Source organism: Cyclopterus lumpus, chromosome 7, assembly GCF_009769545.1.
Source record: "Cyclopterus lumpus isolate fCycLum1 chromosome 7, fCycLum1.pri, whole genome shotgun sequence".
Classification (NCBI taxonomy): domain Eukaryota; kingdom Metazoa; phylum Chordata; class Actinopteri; order Perciformes; family Cyclopteridae; genus Cyclopterus; species Cyclopterus lumpus.
The window spans coordinates 20,199,603-20,224,700 of NC_046972.1; the positions used below are offsets into that span (position 1 = coordinate 20,199,603).

At 41.7% G+C, this 25,098-nt stretch overlaps 1 protein-coding gene across 3 annotated transcripts in view; it reads right to left on the bottom strand.

Moving 5' to 3' along the window:
• Window positions 1-11,257: 11,257 nt before the first annotated feature.
• grm4 (glutamate receptor, metabotropic 4) overlaps window positions 11,258-25,098 on the bottom strand; it is a 70,213-nt gene continuing 56,372 nt past the window's right edge. For 2 of the 3 annotated variants that reach the window (XM_034537789.1, XM_034537788.1), the window contains exons 7-10: window positions 23,941-24,077; window positions 21,444-22,379; window positions 16,271-16,517; window positions 11,258-13,224 (exon numbers count right to left, since the gene is read on the bottom strand). In XM_034537789.1, the coding sequence (XP_034393680.1) occupies window positions 13,175-13,224; window positions 16,271-16,517; window positions 21,444-22,379; window positions 23,941-24,077 (1,370 nt within the window). In that variant the 3' untranslated portion in view covers window positions 11,258-13,174. Of the gene's footprint in view, window positions 13,225-15,385; window positions 15,432-16,270; window positions 16,518-21,443; window positions 22,380-23,940; window positions 24,078-25,098 lie in introns of all 3 variants that reach the window. The other variant, XM_034537786.1, reaches the window with a different exon arrangement.

Genomic DNA, 25,098 nt, shown 5'->3' on the forward strand with positions numbered 1-25,098 from the left:
TATTTCTTCTTTTTTTTGTACTTTTTGGGTAACACGCGTCATTATGTTTCTCGTCAGTGAGCACGGAATATGGCTCCTCGGTTATGTCCGTAATGATCTTTGGCCTCATTCACGCTGTTGAGCGCGAACGGATCCAACCAAAGGATATAAACCGACTGCCTCACGAATGGGCTGCGTCGTGTTGGAGAGTCTGTGGCAGCACGTGAACACGCAAAAGCCGACCGACGAATGGGAGGAGGTGTGATTTATTTATTTTTTTAATTTTATTTTTAGACCCGTTTCTCACACCGTATCTACCCTGAGATCGTCTGGGCGAAGGCGGGCTTTCTACGACACCTCGAGCGTGATGGAGGGACCACGACTGGCATACAGCGACCCCAAATGGTTGGAGGCTGCTCATTAATATAGATGGGGTTTTTATAGGAATTGCTGTTGGTCTAAATTATTCAGAGGGTTCAGGGAGACATATGGGCCGGCCCCCTTTCTGCAGCTTACTGAACACGTGAATACCTACTGTGGGGGCAGGTGAAGCAGAGTGCGAGCAAGAAATCGGGTGTCAACGAGAAGAGTAATGACATCCAGTCTTGACAGTCCTAAATAATAAATAATAAACTTTACAATCTGTACACATGCCACAACCTCTGTCTCACATCGGATTAGGAAAAACTGCCCCCCCCCCCCCAAAAAAAGGAAGAAACCTTCGGAAGAGCAACAATGTGAACTGTCACATCCTGTGTGCTTCCTGTTTTATTTTGAAGTCCTGTCTCTCGTGTCCTCTGTTTCCCTGCACTTCCTGTCCCTGTGATTGTCTGCCCTGTCCCTGATTGTTCATGCCCTTCACCTGTGTCTCGTTACCCTGTATGTCTACTCTGTCTACTTGTTCTGTGCCAGATGGTTTTGTACTTCCCGTATGTTCCTCGTCCTCGTCTGACTTTTTGTAAAGTAAAAGAGAGTTTTTTTTCACCTCACCTCGACTCTGCTCCTGAGTTTCAGTATTTGCTAAATATACTTCCGTCTTCACAGGAAACAACTTAGTTCGGCTCAGGCAACAAAACTACTTAGTTAAGTTAAGGAAAATATCGTGAACTACTTGGTTGTGTTTAGGCAACACAGTTAGGTTTAGGAAAAGATCGAGGTTTGGGTTTAAATAACTACAGAAGTATGGAAATGGCGCTGTAGTTAATTTCCCACGAATATAAAGTCAAAAGTAAAACGTGTGTCTTTACAGTTTATAGAGTTTATGCATAAATACTGAGCTAACATTGCGTCACAGTGACATCATTTGCAGTATTGGTTTAGAAGCGTTATTTTGTTTTTGTTATAGTGATGCCGTGTTGATGAGTGTGTTCATGTTATAGTAAAAACCTTAGACTATGTACGCACGTCAAAATGAGCATAATATCTCACCTACTTAAATCTACAGTTGATCAGTCATTTCAACCTGACATGTTGTTAGTCTGTGCGGGTGTTCCAGTTAGATGATGATGTGCAAACCAGACGGCAAGGCTGAGCAGGAAAAGACAGCACGAACAGCTGCGGAGGCTGGTTTAAAAATAGCAGCGATAATATTACTAAAGTCCTTTTCAGAGCATGGACACATTTGATTGACATCTCCTCACAGAAGACTACTGCAAATCTACAAACACAGAAAGTGTGACGATCACCTGACTTTTCATCTATCGGGCATGCACACAAATGCACAAACACTAGCTTATGCACACACACTCACACACACACACACACACACACACACACACACACACACACACACACACACTTACATACTTGAAGATAAATGAGGGAGTCTCATCCTGTGATCTGGTCCATTAAGTCATCCTGTCAGTGTGACATGCTGTTATTATTATTCAAGGAGTTATGGTAATGTACACATGATGCTGTCTCTTGTACTGTAACATGCGAGTCCCGCTGCGTTTATGTCTGTATACAACAGTTATGGAGGAAGTATTACAATCCTTTAGTTAAGTCAAAATAGTAACACTTAAATATAAAAATACTCCAAGTCAAAGTCCTGCATATAAAAGCTTAGTTATTGAGTAAAAATACAAAAGTATAATTTGCAAAATGCACTGAAACTAGTAAGTAAAATGACTCATAACACTGTTATGGTATTAGTAAATTAAAGTATTGCATAATTATGCATACCAACGCATTAATGTAAAAGCATCATTTTAATAGTGGATTCGGGTGACACTTAACCATTTCATGAAAAACAAAAAGTTCATATTTTATTAACCGACCGTACTCTTGGTTTGTAAAAACTTCATCTGCAAGGTAACTAAAGCTGTCAAATTTAATATAGTGCAGTTAAGTACAATATTTGGAGGTACACAGTAGGATAAAAAAATAAATACTAGTGCAGTAAATACATTTGTGTCAACTTGTTTTTTATTTAACTTTGGGGGAATTGTTCCACATTGTCTTGTGGATTTTCAACAAATAGATGATAAGTTACAATAATAATATTATAGTAATGTATAATGATAATAATGATGATAATCATGCATTGTTGATCTAATTCCATCCTTAAAAACCAGGCGAGAGTTGTTGTTTTTTGTTTGTCTCTGCGGTTTTAAAGAGGGACTCTTGCTGATGGAATATTAATCTTTCCTCAACAGGGTTCCATTATGCTGTCATGGAGTTTAAGAGTGTTTGAGGTCCAGTAAAAAGGCTGCCGTGATGCATAATGCGTTTCTTCCCCGGGTGATTTAAATGTGTGTAGTAGATGTGTGCTCATTTGAATTTCAATTATCAGATTCCAGCGCAGGGACTTATTCTACCTGACTGTGTGATGGAGCATGTCCATAAACTCCTGAACTTGTTGGGACTAATCACAATAAAGATGCTGCGCACATATATAACGTCTGCTAAAATATCACGTGTCATCCTAAGATGCACGATCCCTTTAAACATTCATGAAGAAGCGGACGGATGCTCTTGTTTGAACAAATTGAACAAGCCCGTCTTCCCGGGGAGGAGCCGTCAACTGTTAGTGCCTTTCATTTAAGACCAACCGCTTCGGTAGCTCATTTTTATGAATATTATCATGGCGGGGGATGCTTTGTTTCCTCTACATCTGCTGTTAACCCAAAAGCATTTCCTTCAGGCCACAGTCCCCGTTTCAATGGCTTCGTCTCGGTGGCCAAATTCCATGTTACGTGGTTTGAACACTTGTGGACGGCCAGCTGTATAGACTCCGGGCTCTTTTTAAATTGGCTTCTGATCGATCACACACGCACACACACACACACACACACACACACACACACACACACACACACACGGTCCTGCTGCTGGGATTTGAAGCGTATAGAGACAGAGAAGCATGCAGATGCCACACTTTAGCTCAGCACAGTGTATTTTACTGACATTCCTGTTATGTTCACATTACACCTTAGATGCTGATCTAAATGCACGGGCCGGAGGGATTTTAGATTATTTATTTACACTACGTTAGGATGGCCACCTAGCGGCTGGATTTTGGAAGCGGGAGGTTACGTGGTGTTTATTTTACCAACACTTAAAACAAACAAGACATTCATTGTGTAAGGCTCCCAGCGGCGACGAACCCCGCTCTATTTTATGAGGCAGCTTTATGTATATATATATATTAGGTTTCTTTCCTTTTTCCCTTGTGAAAGTTTTTTTTTCTTCTATTTTTTTGGGGGAGTTTTTCCTGATCCGATGTGAGGTCCTGGGACAGGGATGTCGTATGTGTGAAGATCGTAAAGCCCTCTCAGGCAAATTTGTAATTTGGGATTTTGGGCAATACAAAATAAATGTAATTGAATAGCCTGTTACTGATGAGGACCTCGCCATCATAGTACAGGTAACGCTGCCCCTCCCCACACATTTACCCCCCCATAATTACATTCTTAACCTCTAACGTCAATAATCTGCATGATCTCTATTGGTGCCACATGTCACCATAGAGATGATATAAAGCCCAAACAGGGAAAGATACTTTACAAACACCCCTCTACTAATTATCACTTGGTATCTCCTGGAACCATACATTGGTGCTCAGGTACCCGGGGAACAGAGGGGGAGTGACTTGAACACACTACACATTGCATAGCATTTGATTGCACCAAGAAACCGTTTATGTAAAGATTAGCCAAACTAATCTTGCAATTGTCTTCACAGGTAGCTACATTAAAATAAATCATTAACCCTTTTGAGTGTCGTCTCGTTCCTTAAAGCTGTGTTCCAATGTTTGTAATGGAGGGTCTCTATTACACACTATTTAGCATGATTCTTATTTTCTCCAAGTATTCAGTGTCTGCTTGTTGACAGAATCATGGCGTGGCGTGCCAGAACAACCCTCTCTCCTAGGAATGACATTTATATATTTACGGTTTATTTCCTCCAATTTACGTTGCTGTGGCGCGTGGATCTCTGTTTTGGTTAAATGCTAATAAACACGTCAAATCACTGCAGACTCCCCCCCCCCCCCCCCCCCCCCCCTCCCACCCGGCTGTGTTTCTAGAAGTCACGGTTGGCAAGGAACAGACCTGGTTGTCAGACTTTCTTCAGAGGGCATCGCCTGAGAACAGATTGTCACCTAAAATATCTTCACGTCACATCTGTTTGCATCTCTCCTTCCACATGCCAACCAGATGAGCATGTCACCACCGCATGAGCTAAGTGACAAATACAACTCGTGTGCACCATATTCTAGGCTGATGTTGATGTGTGATAGAGGGATATTCCAGTATGCAGACTGGGTTGCTGCTTTTTAACTAAATTCAACTAATTTATGAATATTATCTAAAGTTTTTGAGCACTTTGCGCTTCACAAAAACAAACAAACACAAAAGGCAGAGTGCAAAAACGGCAACGCGAATTGAAATAATAATCCTTTTTGTGACAAAAAGCTTTTTACACGCATCCGTCTGTCTTCTAAAAAAACGCACTAATTGGTCTGATGTTTTACAACTCGAATATATTTCACACAAGACTGGTTTTATTTCTTCAAAACCTGGATGTATGATGCATTATGGCAGTCTGTTGGGGAGAATGTGGGGATTAATGGAGAGACATCTGCAGCACAGACCACAGGGCCGAAGCATTAGAATCCTCTGTGTGCTGGCTTCATGTTGAGCTGTACTGTACCCTCACAGACGGTTTTGTTGCACCTTATGCCCCTTCCAAACCCGACAGAAATCACCCGCTATCACCCACTAACATCTGGCTTTTGTCTTCTGTAGGAAAAGGGTTCAATCCCGGGATAATTGTTGTCTCTGCGGCGGTCGCGGCTATTTATCGGCTCCGAAAAGATGTCACCTGGGTGGACACGCTAAGTGTTGTCCCCTTTTTTGTTCTGGTGCAATTCTTTGTGTCCCTGATTAAAGTGGATATATATATATATATATATATATATATATATATATATATATATATATATATATATATATATATATATATATATATCCACTCTGGATGGATGGAGACTGAATAAGTAAAGAAAAAGAAGTAGAAATGTTCACTTTTTACTAACTTGAAGATAAAAACATTTTGGTATGTGAAACTTAATATGAATACTGTATGCACTATTTGTATAATGAGAAAGTACAACCTTACACAGCAGACAGGTAGTTCCAGCTGGCCTAGTTCCATTCCTTTTGTCATGAGAGCTGTGCAGCCTTCTAGCGCCATCACTCTCGGTAAACCCCTGTCTGGTGCCAGCATTAGCTGTCAGAAGCATCATCACTCACTCAAATTGGGACAAGTGCACGGAGTTAGGATAAATGAAACGCCGCGCGGCGCAGTCGGGGGCAACTGTCGAAGAGTTTGAGGAGAAGACGGACAACCGCATCGTGTTTGACCACAAACAATCCGGATGTCGTTTGACCTCATTCATTCAGCACGGTGTGATGCGCACGGTGCAGGAGGGGGAGAGTCGGCCCACACTCACCGGCGCCTTAGCGTCCCGGACGTATCCTCGCCACATCCAGAAAGAAAGAAACGCCTCATTTTAATGCTTTTCTCCCGGGGACAAAAATTAAGTACCCACTTGCTGGTTAGAGTGGAAATATGAAAGTAATATTTCAAGTGGCGAAAAAAAAACCTTTTTTTCATTTTCAGCATGTATTCCCTAAATGATCTCATGAACAGTACTTATTAATTTGCACAATGGGAATGTTGATGTGGTAGTATTACTTTTTAAGGGGGAAAACTTACAAAAGCCCTTTTTTCTTGGTAATTTGTCGTAAATGATACGGAGAACGGGGCATTCTGGGCTGATAAACCATGCATGAAAGATGTAACAGAAAAATCCAATTCAGAATCTTATTGCCTACTGTATGATTAAAGGGTTAACGGGTTTAGAAACAATTCCGCAGGAGCTAATAATATCTAACTAAGACCTATCTCTTTTAACAAAAAAGCCTTTTGCTTTTCCCTAACCCGTGCTGTACTATTCTTTTCTTTGGCAATTACCATATTGCTGTATCAATATGCCAACTTCTTGAACTGATTTCACCATCTCAGAAAAACTAAATCCTAATTGGGGTCCTCGACATATACTATTTATTGTCATTGCTTCAAGTCCGCTTGAGGAAACCTTTGTTGAATATTGTTGTTATACTGTAATGTTATGATTGTCATAATTGGACAAACGTAAACAATGAGCGTTAAAAATCAGACGTGGAGTTTCAACGTAATCCCCCCTCCCTACATGTCGGAATGCACTTTTTTTTGGGATGTAATGAACGCATTCATATTCGTCTTCTGCATTTCACAAAGCTGTCTGGACGAGTCCCCACTGGGCCTTCACAACGCATCAGGTGATGAAGGCAGGCATCTGCTAATTGGTTTAAATGATTATGACTGATGACAAATGATCTAAATGATACCAGTTCCAAACAGGTGTGTGTGTGTGTGTCTGGTGGTTATCAAAACAGCTTGCAGACAAGTTGTGTTTAAATTGTCTCTTTCTAAAGTAGTCTTGCATCGTCAGTCCTTTGGGGGACCTCCTTAGTCCTGCTGAGTATTAAGGTGGCTGGACACGTCTTGAAAAGAAAATGCCAGGTGATAACACGAATAACATTATTGATCAAGTCTGCAGCCAGTATTGGTATTTGTATTGGTATCTTGCATGGATGCTCACTGTTGCATTCTGAGACACGTGACATTGAGTTATGTCACCTTTTTTAATATGATCACTTACACCTGTGCTACCGCATCAATACATTTTCGGTGAGAGCTTGTCTGCTGCGTGTCCGCCGGGCGGACTCTGTCACGGTTCCCACCAGCGTGGCGTAATGTCAGCGTGGACGCCGGCGTGACGTAATGTCAGCGTGGACGGCGGCGTGGCGTAATGTCAGCGTGGACGGCGGCGTGGCGTAATGTCAGCGTGGACGGCGGCGTGGCGTAATGTCAGCGTGGACGGCGGCGTGGCGTAATGTCAGCGTGGACGCCGGCGTGGTGTAATGTCAGCGTGGACGGCGGCGTGGCGTAATGTCAGCGTGGACGCCGGCGTGACGTAATGTCAGCGTGGACGGCGGCGTGGCGTAATGTCAGCGTGGACGCCGGCGTGACGTAATGTCAGCGTGGACGGCGGCGTGGCGTAATGTCAGCGTGGACGGCGGCGTGGCGTAATGTCAGCGTGGACGCCGGCGTGGCGTAATGTCAGCGACGCTGAGGATGAAGTTACCAGTGACGTTAAAGCTTTCTGCTGTAGCGTTGCATCAGGTGTACATTTTATTAGGCCTTTGCCCCGCTGACAGCCACTGCCGGAGGCATTCTGCGTCCCTCTGGTGTTCAAAGGTCAAGGTCACGGTGACCTCACGTCGGTGCCATTCTCGTGAATGCAATATCTCAGGAACGTCTGGAGGGAATTTCTTCAAATTTTAAAAACAAACGTCCACCAAATTGTAGGGTGTCTGTGAATAAATGCGACACCTCCTCAAGACCAGGCAAGATCTACTTTAAGTGGCAAGCCACTTTATAATTGTTATTATTAATCATTTCTTTGAACTAGTAAACTGATCATCATTATCAATTAGTCAAACTAATTATTGTTGGTTGAACGGTTACTCTTTGACATCCCTAACTATTGCTTTTCCTGCTAAAAAAAAGTTTAAATGTCTATGGTGTGAAAGGTTTATTAAGTAACTCTAGTATTTATATTTTATGATAAAGTCATTAGATTTCATTGCAGGTTAACAAGATGACAAATTGCTTGCTGATTAATTTTTCTTGATTTGAAGCCTGAACAGTCTGATTTAAAAGCAGAATCAAGCATTTATTCCTAAATTTAGTACAATACAGCAATGTATTTCAAATCTACAGGAAGCTTACCTTTTATTAATCAAAACAATGATATGGTTCTTGTTTATTAGTCTGAACCCTCTGTGTCCTTGTCTTTTGCTGCACATCTATACATCCAACATTTGGGTAGATGTCCACAAGTGTTATCAATGTTGGCTCCACGTGTAATAACTAACTACTCACTTGTTAACCTCTACTTCCAGCCTTTTCTGTCCTGCAGTGTCATGGAATCGTTGTCACGTTATTGGGCCGCGAGATTTTAAACATTAAAATGCTGTCGATGAAATATCACAATTTTGAGCTTTAGTTTCAATTTCTTTTTCTGGACTGTTTTTTGCAGCTTCTGGCTATAATAAACAGTGTAGTTGTGATGATCATTTTAAGAATACATGCTTTCCCAATCCGCCGGCAGGTTGCGACTTTTTTTTCTTTTCATTGGAAAAACATAAATGACATTGTAGTTTGTAGATGGAGGCTCCACTAATTAATTACTCCTCAGTAATGTGATGCCTAAGGACAACAGCGCGGCGGTTCCCATTGAAAAAAGACGTGTGCGCGTAACTATGACGTGTAATGCCGATTAAGGGCCCACTTCTTAGACATGTTTTTACATTAATCCTCTGCTCGTATTTGATAGGACGACATACAAAAAAGAAATATACGTTTGCTCTCACAGACGACAACAGCAACAACCCTTTGAATTTGAGAGACCTGCTTTTGTACGAAACCCCAGCAACGCTTTGTCGTAATCTGGTGGTGAGCAACAGGGAGTAGAGACTTTATTAGGAGTTGAAAAATGTACACAACGTCCTCGGGAAGCCTCCTATATATCACAGAGAAAGAGAGACCATACAGTGGTGGACATACTGCTGTGTTGCTAATTGTGCAGGGCAGGAGATTCACTTAGGGCGCCATCATTAGCGTTGTGTTTTCTATCGGGGATCAGCCAGCTGGCATTTCTTAAGCCTGCAGTAAAATGCACTGCGAAGATAGTTTCACCAGCTCTACTTTTTCATTTCGATTGCCTCATCATTCTGTCAGCTTTTATAGATAGTGTGGTATTTTCTCAATTTGTTCGAGGCGTACGCCGCAGGTGTCGCTGACCATAACGATCCACTATTAAACCCGGGTTAAGGACGCCGCTCCCCTGATTACTGGTGAAACTCACAGTGAACGGGCAGCGTTGTCATTCAGTGTTGACCTTGACGTATTGTCGTGTTTGACATGTTCTGACGTCAACACATTGGTTCAGAGGCACGTTCAGAAAGAAGTTTCAGCTCAGGAAGTGGCCTTGAGATCTTCCCCACGTTGCTTTACCATGTTGCATCTTGAACTGCGGTTGAAATCCATTTTTTTCCTCAGCTCCCTGAGAGTTGCTCCTCTGGCAAATCACATGGCTGTATGATTCAGCAGTAAAAAAAATAATAAAAATGACGAAATGGGAAAATCCTGATTTATTTCGCGGGACGTACAAGTCTTTTTAGCTCTGGGCCCGTTCCATTGGTGAGACGTTGTGTATGTGATCTGAATGTGGCCGCCCACTCTTAAATCATGATGCATCGTGGATCAGTCTCCGGGCGCAACTCCAACTCTTGTCCTGATATCGATACACATATCTGGGTTTTTGGATATCGAACGATTCCGAGCAACAAATTGGTCAAAAGTCAAAGAGGAATTTAAATTTCAGTACATAATGTCATATAAACATAGATTGAATTGAATAGATGGGCCCAATTGTCACAGATCCAGTTATGTGAGTATTGGCTGGTTATCGGTAAACGTTATCTCAATCTGCCAATCAAAAAACAGCCATAATGACAACCAGGTCATGAATTCTTCAACCGATGAGCTAATTGCTCGTTCAGATTTAATCATGTCTGTGCATCATGCAATTAAACATAGCATGCCTTTCACTTAGTCTTTTATAAAGTGTCAACTTTGTGAATGCTGTAATTAGGATGTAATTACTGATAATGATGATTGTGGTCATTACCAGGTACTTATGGAAACACTTTTCTTTGTGTCTAAAAATGACACACTCTGTTTTGTATTATATTGATAAATAAAACAAGAGTCATAAGAACACACGGCCACACTATATTAGCAAAACAGTCTTTTATTAGAAATATCTTGTATAAAAATGAACATGCTCTACACATTTGAATTTTTTCCTATAGATAATTCATAAATATCCAGGCACTGTATTTCTTTTTTTATCTTTTTTTGATTTTTTTTTTTTTTTATAATTTAGTACATAAAGCAGACAGGATCAATCCATTTTAATAACGTACATTAACTTGCCACTTAATTTCAGTCAGCACTTACATATTCTATTTTTGTAACACAGACAAAGTGTTTTAGAAAAATAAAAGGGAGGTAGGGGGGTTGTGGCAAAAAGCAGTAAATTATCATATTCACAAACACAAACAATCCCACAAACAATACTTTATCAACCGATGAGAAAACAACATTTGCAGCAACACCGTTAGACTTTTTGTTGAAGTTGAGAGAATCATTGATTAAAACCAAAGTATTTCTTATTTATAATCCTCTGCAGTAGTTTTCCTTCTGGACATAACACCATTTCTCTCAAATTGTTCACATGACTTGTTATGAGTTTTTGACATGCAACATACATATTTTTGCATCGCTGAGGATAACATTTAAATGAGAGAAATTCCAGAGTCACTTTTTATGACAAATACTTGGGACAGAAATGGAGTTTACACACTTAATTATGAATTGTACATTGGGTCCGCCCCCGGCTCCTGTTTGAACAGAACACACTTGAAAGGTGACGGATGCAACAGAGACGACACCATGACAGATCCATGGAGGTAACGGCAGGAGAAGTTGAATGGAAATGAGGCACAGGATGAAGGCACTGGCCTTTATTTATCAAGCAGTTGTTCACCCTCCCCCCTCACCCCCCCCACCCCCCTTTGCATCTAAAAAATGAGAGGTTGTCAATATTACTGTGAAAAATCAAGACAGATTCTTCTCGTTCGACACAATGAGAAATGATTATCAATTTAAAGATGAAAGAAGCTCAAAGCTGCATAGAGCTGTAGACGCCATTCACAACCCTGTCACTTAATGCAGGCTAAATGAAGTGATTCATCTTGTTATGTCTTAAGTCTGACAAAATACTATTCTTTAGGATTGTGGGAGCGCTAGTTACCCCCTAAAGTGGTCGTATTGTGTCTGTTGAGAGGTAACGCACTCCTAAGAAAAGGAAAGGAAATCATCCACTTAATTATCTTTGAACATTTCAAAGGTTTGCACCTTTTTCTAAATGGGTCTTCATGCCGAGGAGCAGCATGAGCCTAATTTTGTACCCAAAATATTAAAGCTCTCATTAGCTATTTCCACTGTGGCCTTAAAATTCATGACCCAGAAAGGGAATAAAGTCATTTTGCAATGAACACATATTACCTGTGCATCCATCACTAAATCATAAGCAGTCCCCATGTATCCCCCCTGGCCGATGTAATCCATCATACTGTAAGCTCTAATATATATTATCTGGTACGACGGCAGACTGATGTGTAGTTTTATTCCTTCACAAATCAAGTGTTAAGTGAAATAATTTACGGTTATTCTAGCCCCAGTGCTATAAAAAAATGCTTAACACATTTATTTTTAAATTTAACATCTTGAAACCCGTGTTAAAATGGAAATAACACTCTGTGTAATTAATTGGGGGGTATTACCAAGTGCAAATGTGTTATTTTTGTCAATAATTGTACCTTTTTGAAAGTTTAATGTACGGCGTAATATTAATTCTCACAATCATTCAACTGCTTGCATTGGCGAAGGCTTCAATAAGCGCGTGATAAATAAAGGCCAGTATATCAAGGATGTTTAAAGTATGCATCGACACATCTTTAGGTCTTGGCTGACATTAATGAAGTGCGGTGTAAACTATGAAGGTATTCCATGACAATTTGCTTTTTTTAGATTTGCTCCTTTTTTTTGGTTGTATTTTTGAAATGACTTCTCTATTCAGCAGAGGGTAACGCGGAGGGCAATGGTCCAAAATGACATCTCCACTGTGAATGACAACCATGACAAATGTTGCATTCCAAAGACGTTGACGACACAGCACAGTACACGTGATGCTCCCAACAAGCATGCTCTGGGACTGTACACTAGGTTTGCCAACATGATGGCATCATCATCATCATCATCATCATCATCATTATTTTTCATGAAAAGAATCCTGGGATGACCCCACTGCTTTTATTGTCCAGGTGTTTCAGGTATGGTTAGTTCATGTAGGAATTCTGGATGTGCTGTCGTAAGGCATGTACAGTTTTGAAGAGTACTGCAGCTTTCAACCCCCGATAATATCAGTAACCAAAAATAATGACTTTATTTATATACTGGTTCATCTTGTGGACTGCATTGGACTTGAGCAGAACCAAAACCTCCCCCCACCCCACTCCCTGTTGTTTTAAATTTTTTTAAATTTTTTTTTTCTTAAATAGAAATGAGACAAACTATTCAGCCTCAGATCTGAACTGAAATTGTGTGCTTTACACTTCAGAAGGACAACATACTGTGGACTCCAGGTGGTTAACTCAGCCTGCATCTGGAAACGTCAACGCTCAGAAAGGGTGGGAAGAGGACAATTAACTGTCAAATCTTACATATTCCAGCTCCCTCCTGCAAAACTACTCATTTCTCATCAACCTGCCATTCACGTCTTTAGAAAAATATGACATCCTTTCTATTCATGGAGTGACAAATTCCCATCTTTCCACCCCAGTCCCTCTATGCAGTTTGGAAGTCCTCCAGTATTTGTTCCCCAGTATTCCCCAGAATCAGGTGACTTCTCCTCCGGCAGGCCCTGGCTCCGCCTCCTCTGTTGGTCCCTGGCTTAGATGGCATGGTTACTGTAGCTTATGTATGTCTGCTTGGAAGCCAACGCTGGAAGTGAAGGTAGGAGGTAGGAGAAAGAAGGAAAGGGTTAAAAAAAAAACAACGCAATGGGTGAGCTTCAAATAGGCGTGCAATGGTAATCTTTCAGGGCACACGTTGGTGTCCAGATTGATGGGAAGTTCTATTTATGGATGCCTTCATCAAATGAGTTCAGGTGGAACCAATCATAATAGCAGGGTGTCGTAATGGGAACGCTGTGTTTACAGCGAGGACGCCTCCTCTGTCGTCGTAATTACATTTAATCAGAAATGGGGAATCCGAAGGAAGTAGACATTTTATTGATTTTGGAACAAAGTGTTGCAAAAATAATAAAGATCTGAAATGGATTCAGGCTGTTAAATAATCTTCCGTCAGTTTTCTCCAATGAATGGATTCGTTGGTTTACTTCTGAAACCTTAAAAAATAGACTGAAAAGAAATGCTCATCGTAATTTCTCAGAGCTCAAATTGACTTCTTCCAACCGACCGAGACGCTGAAAAATATTCAATGTACAATGACAGAAAATAGAGAAATACGCACATTTAAGAAGCCTGAATCAGAGAATATTTGGGATTTATGCTTGAAATCAAATGCCTGGAACCGTGAATAATCAAAAATAATTACTGATTGATTTTCTGCCAATTGAGTAATCGCTAAATCAATTCATTGTTTCTTCTCTAAAACTATATTTTGCACAACTCCATACGCATTTGGGGATAGAAGAACTACATTTGGGTCTTGAGATTGAACAATTGACTGTTATTGTACATTGCAGACATTTTAACATGGAATATTCGTCAAGACAGTGATGAGGATGGAATCAGACTCGTAGTCATATCATGGTAAGTGCCATTAATGAAATCAGGGGAATCCTCTTAATGTTTTCCTCACAGCTGATTATCTCATTTGATTGTGTCGAGAAAACAAAACCGCATCCTATCGAGCCACCAAGCAGATCACGGCATTGGTATGAAATGCAATAGTAACCATTTGAAAGTCTTTTGCAGCATGCAAAAGGACCTGAGGTTTCTCTGTGCGCCAAGCAAAGCATGCAGCAGTCCGTGTATTACGCCAACGTTTAGAATCGTAAAGCAGAGCAGACAATATGTGATCTGACTTGGCACTGAAAGTGTTTTCATCAATGTTTGATGATGGCGCTCAATATTCTTTCACACTCTTTTTTTAAAACATTTATTTAGGTTTCATGGTATTTTTTTTTTTATCAGCTGTGAATAAAACACATTAGAGAGATGACCGCTGGTGAAGCACGACCATCATACAGTGCAGTACCGGTGTGCATGTGTGCAGCCGTGTCGTGTGTGTGTGTGGGTGTGCAGCGTGTACGCGTGCGTGCCTTTTTAAATTTTTTTATTTGATAAAACTGTCCTCAACGAGCATGCTTGGTTTCATGGTAATCACACTATCAATCTGCCAATCTGCCCACAGCAACCTTGGCTGATTGAATATGTCAGACGGGATGAATCCAATCAGAAGACAGCTGAAAGCCAGAGTCGGGCCAAAAGTGCTGTAGAGGAGAGACGTGTAAATGGTAAATGTTTCCGTATATTTGTTGGTGCCACAATGGCTGTATGAAGGGATGGGGGGGCGGCGGCATTCTCGCCATTTTCATCCAAAGCATCGCTTCCAAGAGAAGCATTGATAGATGAATCTTATTTGAATATTTATGTGCTGCGAGGCCAAGATAAAGAATAGATGGTCCAGAAAGAATTGGAGGTGGCAGACCCATCTGTTATGCCTTTTCCCCTTCTTATTGTTGTTGTTGTTGTTATGCCGTTAACGCAAATTCCTCCATTTTGTCAACGCGGAAACAAATTGCAGGCGACACATGGCTATCGCGTGTCTCCTGCACTCAGACAGAGTGGTGTCATCTTCCCACATTAACAGACTTTACCTCGCTCATTTGCCCAGTTTACGGCACTTGTTAAGCCAATGTTGTCCGCCCGAGTTAATGTCAGTCGGTCAAGGGTGCATTTGTGAGGGTGCGATTTACTGCCGTGTGTCATTCAGGGTGCTGCATTTTAGCCAAAGGGGCAGCCGGGGGATAGGCAGGCACGGGTGTTGTGCTGAACATTAGCAGAAATTAACAGGGAACAAAGTGGTCACAGATGATAGAAAAAGAAAGGGCAAAGTCATTGTCTTATTATGTTACCTGAGAGTCTAAAGTCCCTCACAAGGCTCCCCTCCCTCAACACAGTCTGACACATAAGCACAAAGAGCAGTTGTTAGATTCACAGTTCAAACCAGAGGGCGAGATCAGCGCCTATGAATGGGCTCGGTAATAGGATGAGACATACTGATTCCATCCTGAAGTAAAAGGCATTAATAAAAGTGTGGGCGCAGGCCTTTTTGGGTCTCACACACATCATTCTGCACTGTTCAGCCTGTCAAGAGTATAGAATCAGGACTTTTCAGTAATCAGAGCATGTGCGGTTGCTTGATTGGCTGTAACTATGCCCCCCCGCACACGACTATGCCCCCCCTCACTTCATCTTGGTGATTGAAAATCACCTTTTTTTTTCCAACACTGAGCTACCTCGTCGCCTTAGTTCCTTTTCAAGAATCAGAATAGTGTGGCGCACCACTGTCACACCTCCTGATTCACAAATTCAGTGTGGCTTGAGTTAGTGGGAATGGAACTACTTTTCTGTTGCATGCAATTCAAATACATGGATTATCCTGGTGAAACAGAAGAGTTCCTTCTTGTGTTTGTCAAGCACATTTATTTCGATACAGCATATGGGCTGCCATAGGGCCGCCCACTATTAGTCATTAAGTCAACTAATTGGTTGTTTTGGTCTCAGTCAACTGAGAATTCATTCAGTCAATTAGCCAATTTGTTATGCTTTTTCATGCTAAATGACCTATTTCCAAGAAATGTATGAGCTCATCTCGGGTAAATGGAGATTCCTTTGGTTGAGGTCAGCCTTACTATTGTTTTAATGACATCTGCATTGGATCAGAAATAGTCATTTAATAGCACTTGAGTTGAAATGCTGAAGCGGTACCCTCATTTTGCATAAGGGGTCATACCAACCTTGTGTTTCAAGACTTTCACAGAGTTCAGACTTGGCCTCTCCGTTGGGCCTCAGGCCGCCTTTGGGGTTGAACTTGTTGGACATCGTGGCCGCGGTGACCACCGCCTTCAGGCTGCGCTTTCGCTTTGGTACGTTCTGCTCTGGATGGAGGAGGATCACGTAGACCTTGGGCATGTAGAGCATTCCCAGAGAGACCGACGCACTGAGGCTTACGGAGATGGTCAGGGTTGTGGTCTGGATATACAACTGTATTATGGAAGAGACACAAGCGAGCAGAATCATTTGTTAAAGGCGACGCTGACTGATGGACAATGATGTTCCAGTTATAGATTCCTCGGGTTAAATTGAGCACACTTACTGTAGAGCCTGCACAGTTTGAATAAGTCCATAAAGGAAAATCTAATTCATGTATTTTATTCCGAGAGGCAATTTTCTAATAAAGCTGCAGGAAGACGAATGGTTTCTGGGCCATGTGTATTGCCTGAAGGACTGAATAGAACATGTTCATGTAAAGCTTCTACATGTGGGACAACTTTTCTTTGGACAGCACACAGAATCAGATTGCCTTTTTTATTCATTTTTTTTTTTATTTCACGTGCTCGGTTCATCGCCCCCCCACTGAGCTCTGCTTTCACTGATGTGTTTGCTTGTTTATGATAAACAACTAATAGCACTGCCGCCCTGATGGGTGTCTATGTCGTCTGCGCGGAGATGTCTTCACCCCGAGGTTTTAGACAACGGCAGAAGAATTGTGTGCTTTCTGAAGCCAGTGACAGCTGCAGCATATATATATATATATATATATATATATATATATATATATATATATATATACATACACACACACAGATATAGATATATATGGCCGCAGGCAACCACTGTGGAGCAGAGAGAAACATCCTCCAGCATATCAAAAGTGCCTGCAATGGATTTTTTTTCATTCACGATAATCATCCCAGAGCTCAGACACAGTCCATCTCTGATTTGTTGACGTAGGGCATGTGGTGAGTCCAAAAATATAATAAAAGGTAGATTATATTTATATACAACCATATTAAATGTGAAAAGCGTCATTTCTTTAGATTACAAGTGAACTTCCAATAGCAAACCTTACAAAAGTGACAGATTTCATCAGCATCCCACTCCATCGTTCACAGTAATCTGGTGTCAAAACCATTAATTAGAGAAGGGTTGACTTTGCCTCTTGGAGTAAGATGGCGGGGGTCGTCAGAAGTTGATGAACACAAGGCGGAGAGTGTACAGTGGGCGCACAGCTGGCAGACATCCTTCAACTTAGTTTTGCCGGAGGTTTTGTCTGACATTACATTTGCAAACATCACAAATGACTGAGTCTTTTGGCATGGGAATAGCCCACAGGGCCCTGAACCAGCGTGTCAGTCACAAATTGTGTTTCCTTTCGTGGGGTCATGACATATGTTGTTTGTATAACAGCATTTATCCTCGCATTTCAAGATGCTTACAATTTGTACTTAAAAAAAATTAAATAAAAATCTAATTTTACAAACCTTTGCAGCACCGTGACCATCTTAAGTCGTAGGTAAATGCCCATTATTCATTTTTATTAAATAAATTAGCCACAATTTACGGTATTACAGCATTCTTTAAGTCCTCTGAGGGTTGTTGTATTCATAATATAGGTAGGGACTTATTTTATATATTCAGTTCAAGGGAGGGGAAAAGCAAAGATGTACAATATAAAAATAAATAGCATGACTTGTCATACAGTGACGATGATACATGTTGATGCAATAACAAACAAAAACTATACACGCCTTGCACAAATTAAGTTCCCTAAAGCCATGTCAGTTGAGAAAAAAAAGATGTCAGTGCCAAATGGAAGTCAGGGCATTGTGCAATGCCAGCAGTCCTTGGTGAAGGGGGCATGGGGGGGGGGGGGGGGGGGGGGGGTAGGGGGTGTTGTAATCTCCTGAGAAGATTACACATGGCCTGTGGTTCCGGACAATATTGCTACCCCTCTGGAGGACAGGAGGGGAGTCACTCTGTGAGGAGAGCCAAGACCCTTGTCCACTTCCATCGGCCCTGGTGACATAAATTTTCTCTGACACGCCGATATGATTGCCAATCTGCCCCATCGGTACAGCGAAGGGAACGGGTCTGGGGACAGGGACCTCAGAAGACTCGACCATTATGAAGTTTCTTCAAAGCAGGATTGCTCCTTTTATGTCATTAGGCATCAAATCCCTGGTCCTGACAGCTGCCAGAGCTGTCTCTACCTATAGAGCACGCAAACAGGAACACACTCCCACAGCTCTTCCAAGTCCTTGCTCCCAAATAGTTTTGCTTTTTGTTTTTTTTTGTCTGAATATAGATGAATACAATTATTTCAAATTATTGTAATTTTTTTTGCCTATACTTCCAATTTTATTACCAAGACTTTTTTTTATTTTCTTACAATGGATGCACCAAATTATCATATGAACATCGCACGTGGCATATCTGCATATAAGATGCCGTTCACCAATGGCAGTGGCCAACGTGTGCGTGTTATGTAGCATTTATTTTGTACTGGCTAAATGTTGTTTGGGGCGAACGAAAAATATTCAGACACGTTCCAATTACATTTCAAGAGGAGCAACTACAAGCAAGAATTTGGACGGATCAAATGTGAAAAACGGACCTCTAGAAATATTCAACGATTACCTGAAAGCCGATACAAAAACCGAGAGTTTGAAATGGACTTCAAGAGAGCACGGTCCACCGTTGAAGAATGGATAAGATATTAATGGTGCATATGAGAGAATGTGTCACGAATACATAGGATACAATCCATCTGGGGGGAAATTAAGTAAACCGCTTCTCTGAAGATAAATAAACGTTTTCGGGACCTTTCATAATCCTGATAGGGTGTTTCTTGAATAACATATACAGCTTGTATCATTCCATGGCGTGCTGTTAGCTGATATGACCGTCATCCTATGTGATAACAACACAGCAAGTCTTGCCAATTGGATTGGATGGAAAACGTGTTGGATTGAGAATGATTGCCCGGCTCAGTTTATTCACCTGTTATTCCACCTCTTCAATGGTATTTGTAATCGGCTGCTTGTTTTAATTAATTAATTATGTTTTGGGCCACAATCTGAGGGAAACTGGGCACATGCTTCACAAGCTCCCAGCATTAGCATGTTGATGCTAAAGGAATTCCACCGAACTCCAGAAAACACAGCGGGCGCGGAGGACCTAATGGATCCCGCCACGAGCTTATTCCAAATGTATTTGTGTGTGTTAGTTACTGCTGAGCGTTGAGTTGCTGTGCTGTTAATTGGACCATATTGGACACGGCACACAGAGCACAAAGAACAACTTGAAAACACGACTGGTCCAATTCTTTCCTCCTGATCTTCTCTATGATCACATCCTGTGTTACTCGTCAGGCTGATCCTGAAAGCAGGAAGAAGTGAAGACGACCGTTTACCAGTGGCACTTTCCAATCAGAACTTGCGTTTAATTGATCAAATGTTGTTGTTTAATACAAAACTAGTCATTTGGAAAAATGAATCATTTTGTAGTATTATTCTTGTTTAAACTGAGGAGAAGTTTGTCCGAGAAACACTACTTTTTTTTTTAGGCATGTGCCCCTTTTATTACTTTACTAAAACAAAATGTAAATGTACACTTTTTCTATTCTTTTGTGGTCTTCCAACGTACTCTTTTATGTTGTTGCCGGTATTATGGATTCTGTTACGTTTATTGTGCAGCGCCATACAGTAGAATTCAATTCAATGGCCCTCTGTGTTGAGAAACCTCTAACTTAGCACTTCTAAGAGGTTATTTTTGACAGGAAACATCATCAGCCACAATATCTTTGATGCCACTTTCTGCGTGCCTGAACGTGCAGTGACTGACTACTCGGTAGTGCTGCAACGGATCATAAACCTCACGGATCGGATCAAATATCGGTCAAAAATGTATCAAATATGAATCTTAGAGATCCCTGATCATGTTTTCTCTTGCCGCCGACACTAATTGCCGATCATTGATGATCCATAATGTTGTTTGATTATATCAGCTAGTCTACAAGGCTTTAGATTTATTCTTTTTGGCCACCGTCTTAACAATAATGTCAACCAGTCTGTAAACCAAAAAACATTCTAAATGTTATTCTTTTACTTTATTTAAGTTTTTTTTTTCTTCATGAAAACACAATTCAAAAGGATAAGGAAATAAAATATTGTACTTTTATCGATTTAAAACAAATCTTGTCATTATTACTTTTAATGATGTATCATAAGCTACTTAGAGCTTAATGTAAACAAGTCATATATCTCATATCTATTTTATATTGCTGGGAAAACATCTTCATACAACTGGATTTATTCAAGTTTCTCATCCAAACTAAATTTGACAAGATTACATGTAAACACATCATGATATGTACCCATAATTTATTATTAATTTTCACTGAACCGAGATTGAACGCATCATAATGTAACAACGGAGCCGTCGTTCTCCTCGTGTCAACATTTGATTTGTTTACAATGTAACATTATCAGAGATCGGCGACTAGTAAAACATAAAAGCCGATGTCCTGGTCACATATCGTACAGAATTCTGGCGGCTAACAATCGTCAGTGAAAACTTTATTTCACACTGCAGTGGTTAATGTTAAACTGTGTGATTAATCCGCGGTTCACGCGCGTGCCGAACTGCGAAGGGATGATCCGTACCCGATCACGGATCAACCGCGGTCTGTTTCACCAGTCCTACTCGGTATTCCGAGCTGATTCAAAACGTGCACAGAAACACAATTAAAGAAAAGACATCCGAGCAAACTTGAGGTGAATGAATTATCCTCACAAGACGTCTTCAAAAGCCTCGTAATCCCCACAGCGGCGCACGAAACCCATCATCTCATGATGAATAATGGCAGTATCCACAAACACAAGAGGCTGTTGCTATTCAACAAACATCATTCGAGAGGCCATTTTCTTCACAATGAGGCGCATCGGAAATAGAAAAGAACTCCAAATTGAAAACGAGTGAATCAGATTGACCCGCCGTCCGTTGTGTTCTTTTCAGATACAGTGCAATTGAAAGCTAAATGACTAAATTGGCATCTGTGTACAGTTAATTTGTCAAAAAGAGGCACAACTTTTCCACTTTCGCCACATTTGAACACACAATATTCACCTTTTCCGCTGATTGCGAGGTCCCGAAGAAGATGGGGATGAAAGCAAGCCATACGATGCAGGTGGTGTACATGGTGAAGCCGATGGGCTTGGCCTCGTTGAACGTCTCGGGGACCCCCCTGGTCTTGATGGCGTAAACCGTGCAGGTGACCATCAGCAGCATGCTATAACCCAGCAGACAGATGAGGGAGAGGTCTGATATGTCACACTTCAGAACGCCACGGGCCCTTTTGGGATTGGATGTGCGCTGATCCTCATAGTCGATGATGGCTTGCGACGGGTCGACGCCAAACCAGATGCACACTCCGAGGAGCTGCACTGATATCAGGCTGAACGTGAGCACTAACTGGGAGGCCGGGGAGATGAATCGAGGGGCACTGACCGACATCTTGCCCTGCTCAAAAATCCTGTAGATCCGATTCGTCTTGGTGAGCAGCGCCGCGTAGCTTATACTCATACCCAGGCCCAGGAAAATCCTCCGCAGGGAGCAAATAACCACGCCGGGAGTGGAGATCATGAGGAATGTCGTGGCGTAGCACAGGAAGATACCCGTCAGCAGCACATAGCTCAGCTCTCGACCCGACGCCTTCACGATGGGTGTGTCGTTGTAGCGTACGAAGGTGACCACGACGAACAGAGTGGCCATGATGCCCAGGACGGCGATGAGGACCGGGATCACTGCCCACGGGGAGCTCCACTCCAGCTTGACAATGGGAATGGCGTCGCAGCCGGTGTTGTTGGCATTAGGCCGCAAATCGAAGCGGCACATCTTGCAGGTGAAAGTGTCGGCCTGGTACTGGTAACCGTCGCAGTTCTCGCAGTGCCAACAACACGGAATTCCCTTCACCGTCTTCTTGCGCTGCCCGGGGCGACAGGGTTGGCTGCATATAGAGGAGGGGACCTCTTGCGTTGCACCGGGCCACTGCATTTCATTGGTCTGGAGAGGGAAAGTAGAGAGAAATTACCAGTTTATTCCACCTCGCCATACCGACAATCTTTCACTCGTATTTTCACGCCCCCTGAAACCCAGACGCGGTGCATGAATACAGAGCAATTACTCGGTATTATCACATTTTGACCAGCTCACAATCGCAATTAATGAGCACCTCAAAAGGGTCAGTATAGAAGAAAAAAAAAACATGAACGCAATGTACTACTTATTGTTACACTGGTTACATAATGCATAATGCATGAGGACACATTTCAATTAACACTCGGTAGATTAGTTTACGCACACACACACACACACACACAGAAGCGCACGATCAAATGAGCAAACTGTAATTTGGATATTCGCCACGTGAAAGCTGCAGTTTTAGTTTTTTTTATGAAGACATCATTGTCTTAACTCATCGAATGATAACTCAACAGGAAACAACTTTGTCGTTTAATTACTGATGAGGAGTGTTGCACTGACTGGAGGACCTAAAGTCAATGGAGCCTGCTGCAGTCTCGATGCAGTATATCCTGTGACGTTATTTCATCTTTGTAATAAAGCCGTTTGCCTGAGTAAGATAGGACGCAGAAAGGGATTTGGGGATATTCCATTATTCACAGAAACATCTGGATGATTTAGATGTGTGTCTAAAATGAATTCTCCATACGGCATTTTTGATTTTCCTCGGGTATCTCTGCCACGCAGATGAAGTTGATCAGAATGCAGCAGAAACAAAGGACCTCGATGTCTACAGTAATCTGTATTGTGTATAAATGTATAAATGATGCATAATAACAAAAGGATGCGTACACACTGTTCCTCACAAAGTTTGGCATTTCAATTTGGATGATAACCACATGCAGAACTACATATTCATGCATTATGTTTTGTATAGTGAACAAGGAACTGGTGTATTACTGTACTATGTGGTGGTGGCAAATGTCCAAATATGGTTAATGCAAAAAAAGATGGCTTTTTACTTCATTGGAGACGTACTTTTAGGGGCAAAGAACCATCTGTGTTGACCCAAAGCATTTGTTTGCCTTCATGTTTATAAATTCGAATGTCAACCAGGAAAAGGATGATTTATTATTAATAGTATTCCGTCGACGGGTTGCCCTATAAAACCCGACATAAGCTAGATGCATTCAGCATTATGAGGGGATGAATAAATGAAGCTCTTCTACCTGCATTAATATTAGAGTTGTTGTACATGTCACATAAAATGGTTAAGAGGCCGCATTGGCACTGTTGGAAGAAAAATGAACTAAAATTAGAATGCACATTTCAAGATAGTTTTGGCTTTTTCTGTTAATTGATGGATTGGGAATTCCTCCATTCAATACCTTTCTACAGCAGTAAAGGTCACAACATGCATCGTTCCAGTTGGTGAAGATGCATATTACATTTTTTATTAAATTAGTAGTAAAATGCTAAACAACCAAATATTGGATGTCTGGTGGATTATTAACTGAAGGAGGTATCGAGTATGAACACTCAACAATCTGGCTCTCTGAATGCTTGACTTTTCTAACGATCAATCTCTCAGACATATTCATACGTTTAAGTGGAGCTGATCCGTCCAGTGGCCAATGATCTTGTATTCCGTGGCGTTGTTCGTCATCTGGTATTGGTAGATTTCGTAGCGACCAGGAGCGTCTCCGTTCACGTTGAAGATCACCGGCGTGCCAGCAATTCCTGAGGACGAAAAGAAAACGATTACAAATTGTTTCATTGTTCGTTTTAAGCGGAAAAGTCCTTTGTTGCGCAATACAGCACAAACTCAAGCAGTTCCCACAATGCTGTGAGATGAAATGAGGCTGCAAGGGGACTCCAGGCTAATGCTGTTCTAGTGTTAATGATGGGAGCAAAATAGATGTTGACAGCCATGTTGTCCCGGTCCTTTGAGGAGGGCCGGGGCTGCTGTCTGTTGCTGTTCCCACATCATTTCACACTCCTTCATTCTGCTCATTGCCCCGTTTGCTTGTTATCCACAAGGTCCCTTCTCGGAGCGCTAACGAATGACAGCGCCTGATTTTGATTAGCACTTTGAGGTCTCTTGTCATCCTCGTGGTTCCTGTTGCCGCGCCAACCGACACATCCCTCTCCAGCTTTCGCAACGTGTTGATGAAAATCGTGGCGAAAGTGAGCACAAATTCACAGATTCAGTCACACCACAGAGCGTCTCTGAGGGAAAGCACCATTAATAGCATCCCCTTCTCCGTCTATTTGCTTCTGCCATATTTGCTTTCTCTCGCTCAATGCTACCCTCTAACACTCAGCACTTTAACACGTGGGGGCTGTGAAGGGGAATAAATGAAATGGGGTTTAGATTGCCCACAGTCAATATTTGGATGTTCTGTACAGTCAATTCTAGAGCTCCGCCAAAGGGATACGAGTGCATTTCTTTCTGCAACAGAAAAATGTAAAATCATCATATCCAGAAACCACCTCAGTGTTTTCCAGCATTTGGGAGGGAGTTGCTCTTTGTTCCACACATATCGACTACACTCACCTCTGGTATAACATTAGAGGGAATTGTTTATTTGAGTGTGTTGTTCCCTTGAGTACAGGTCACACTATCGATTGTTGCTTGGACCTCTGAGTCAGAGTTGGAAACTTGCGAGTCAGGCTTTGAGATCATTTTCTCCCTTCTGCAGATTTCCGTGTGTCAGAGGTCTGGTGAAAACCCGTAGGATCTAAATGCATTAGTGTGATC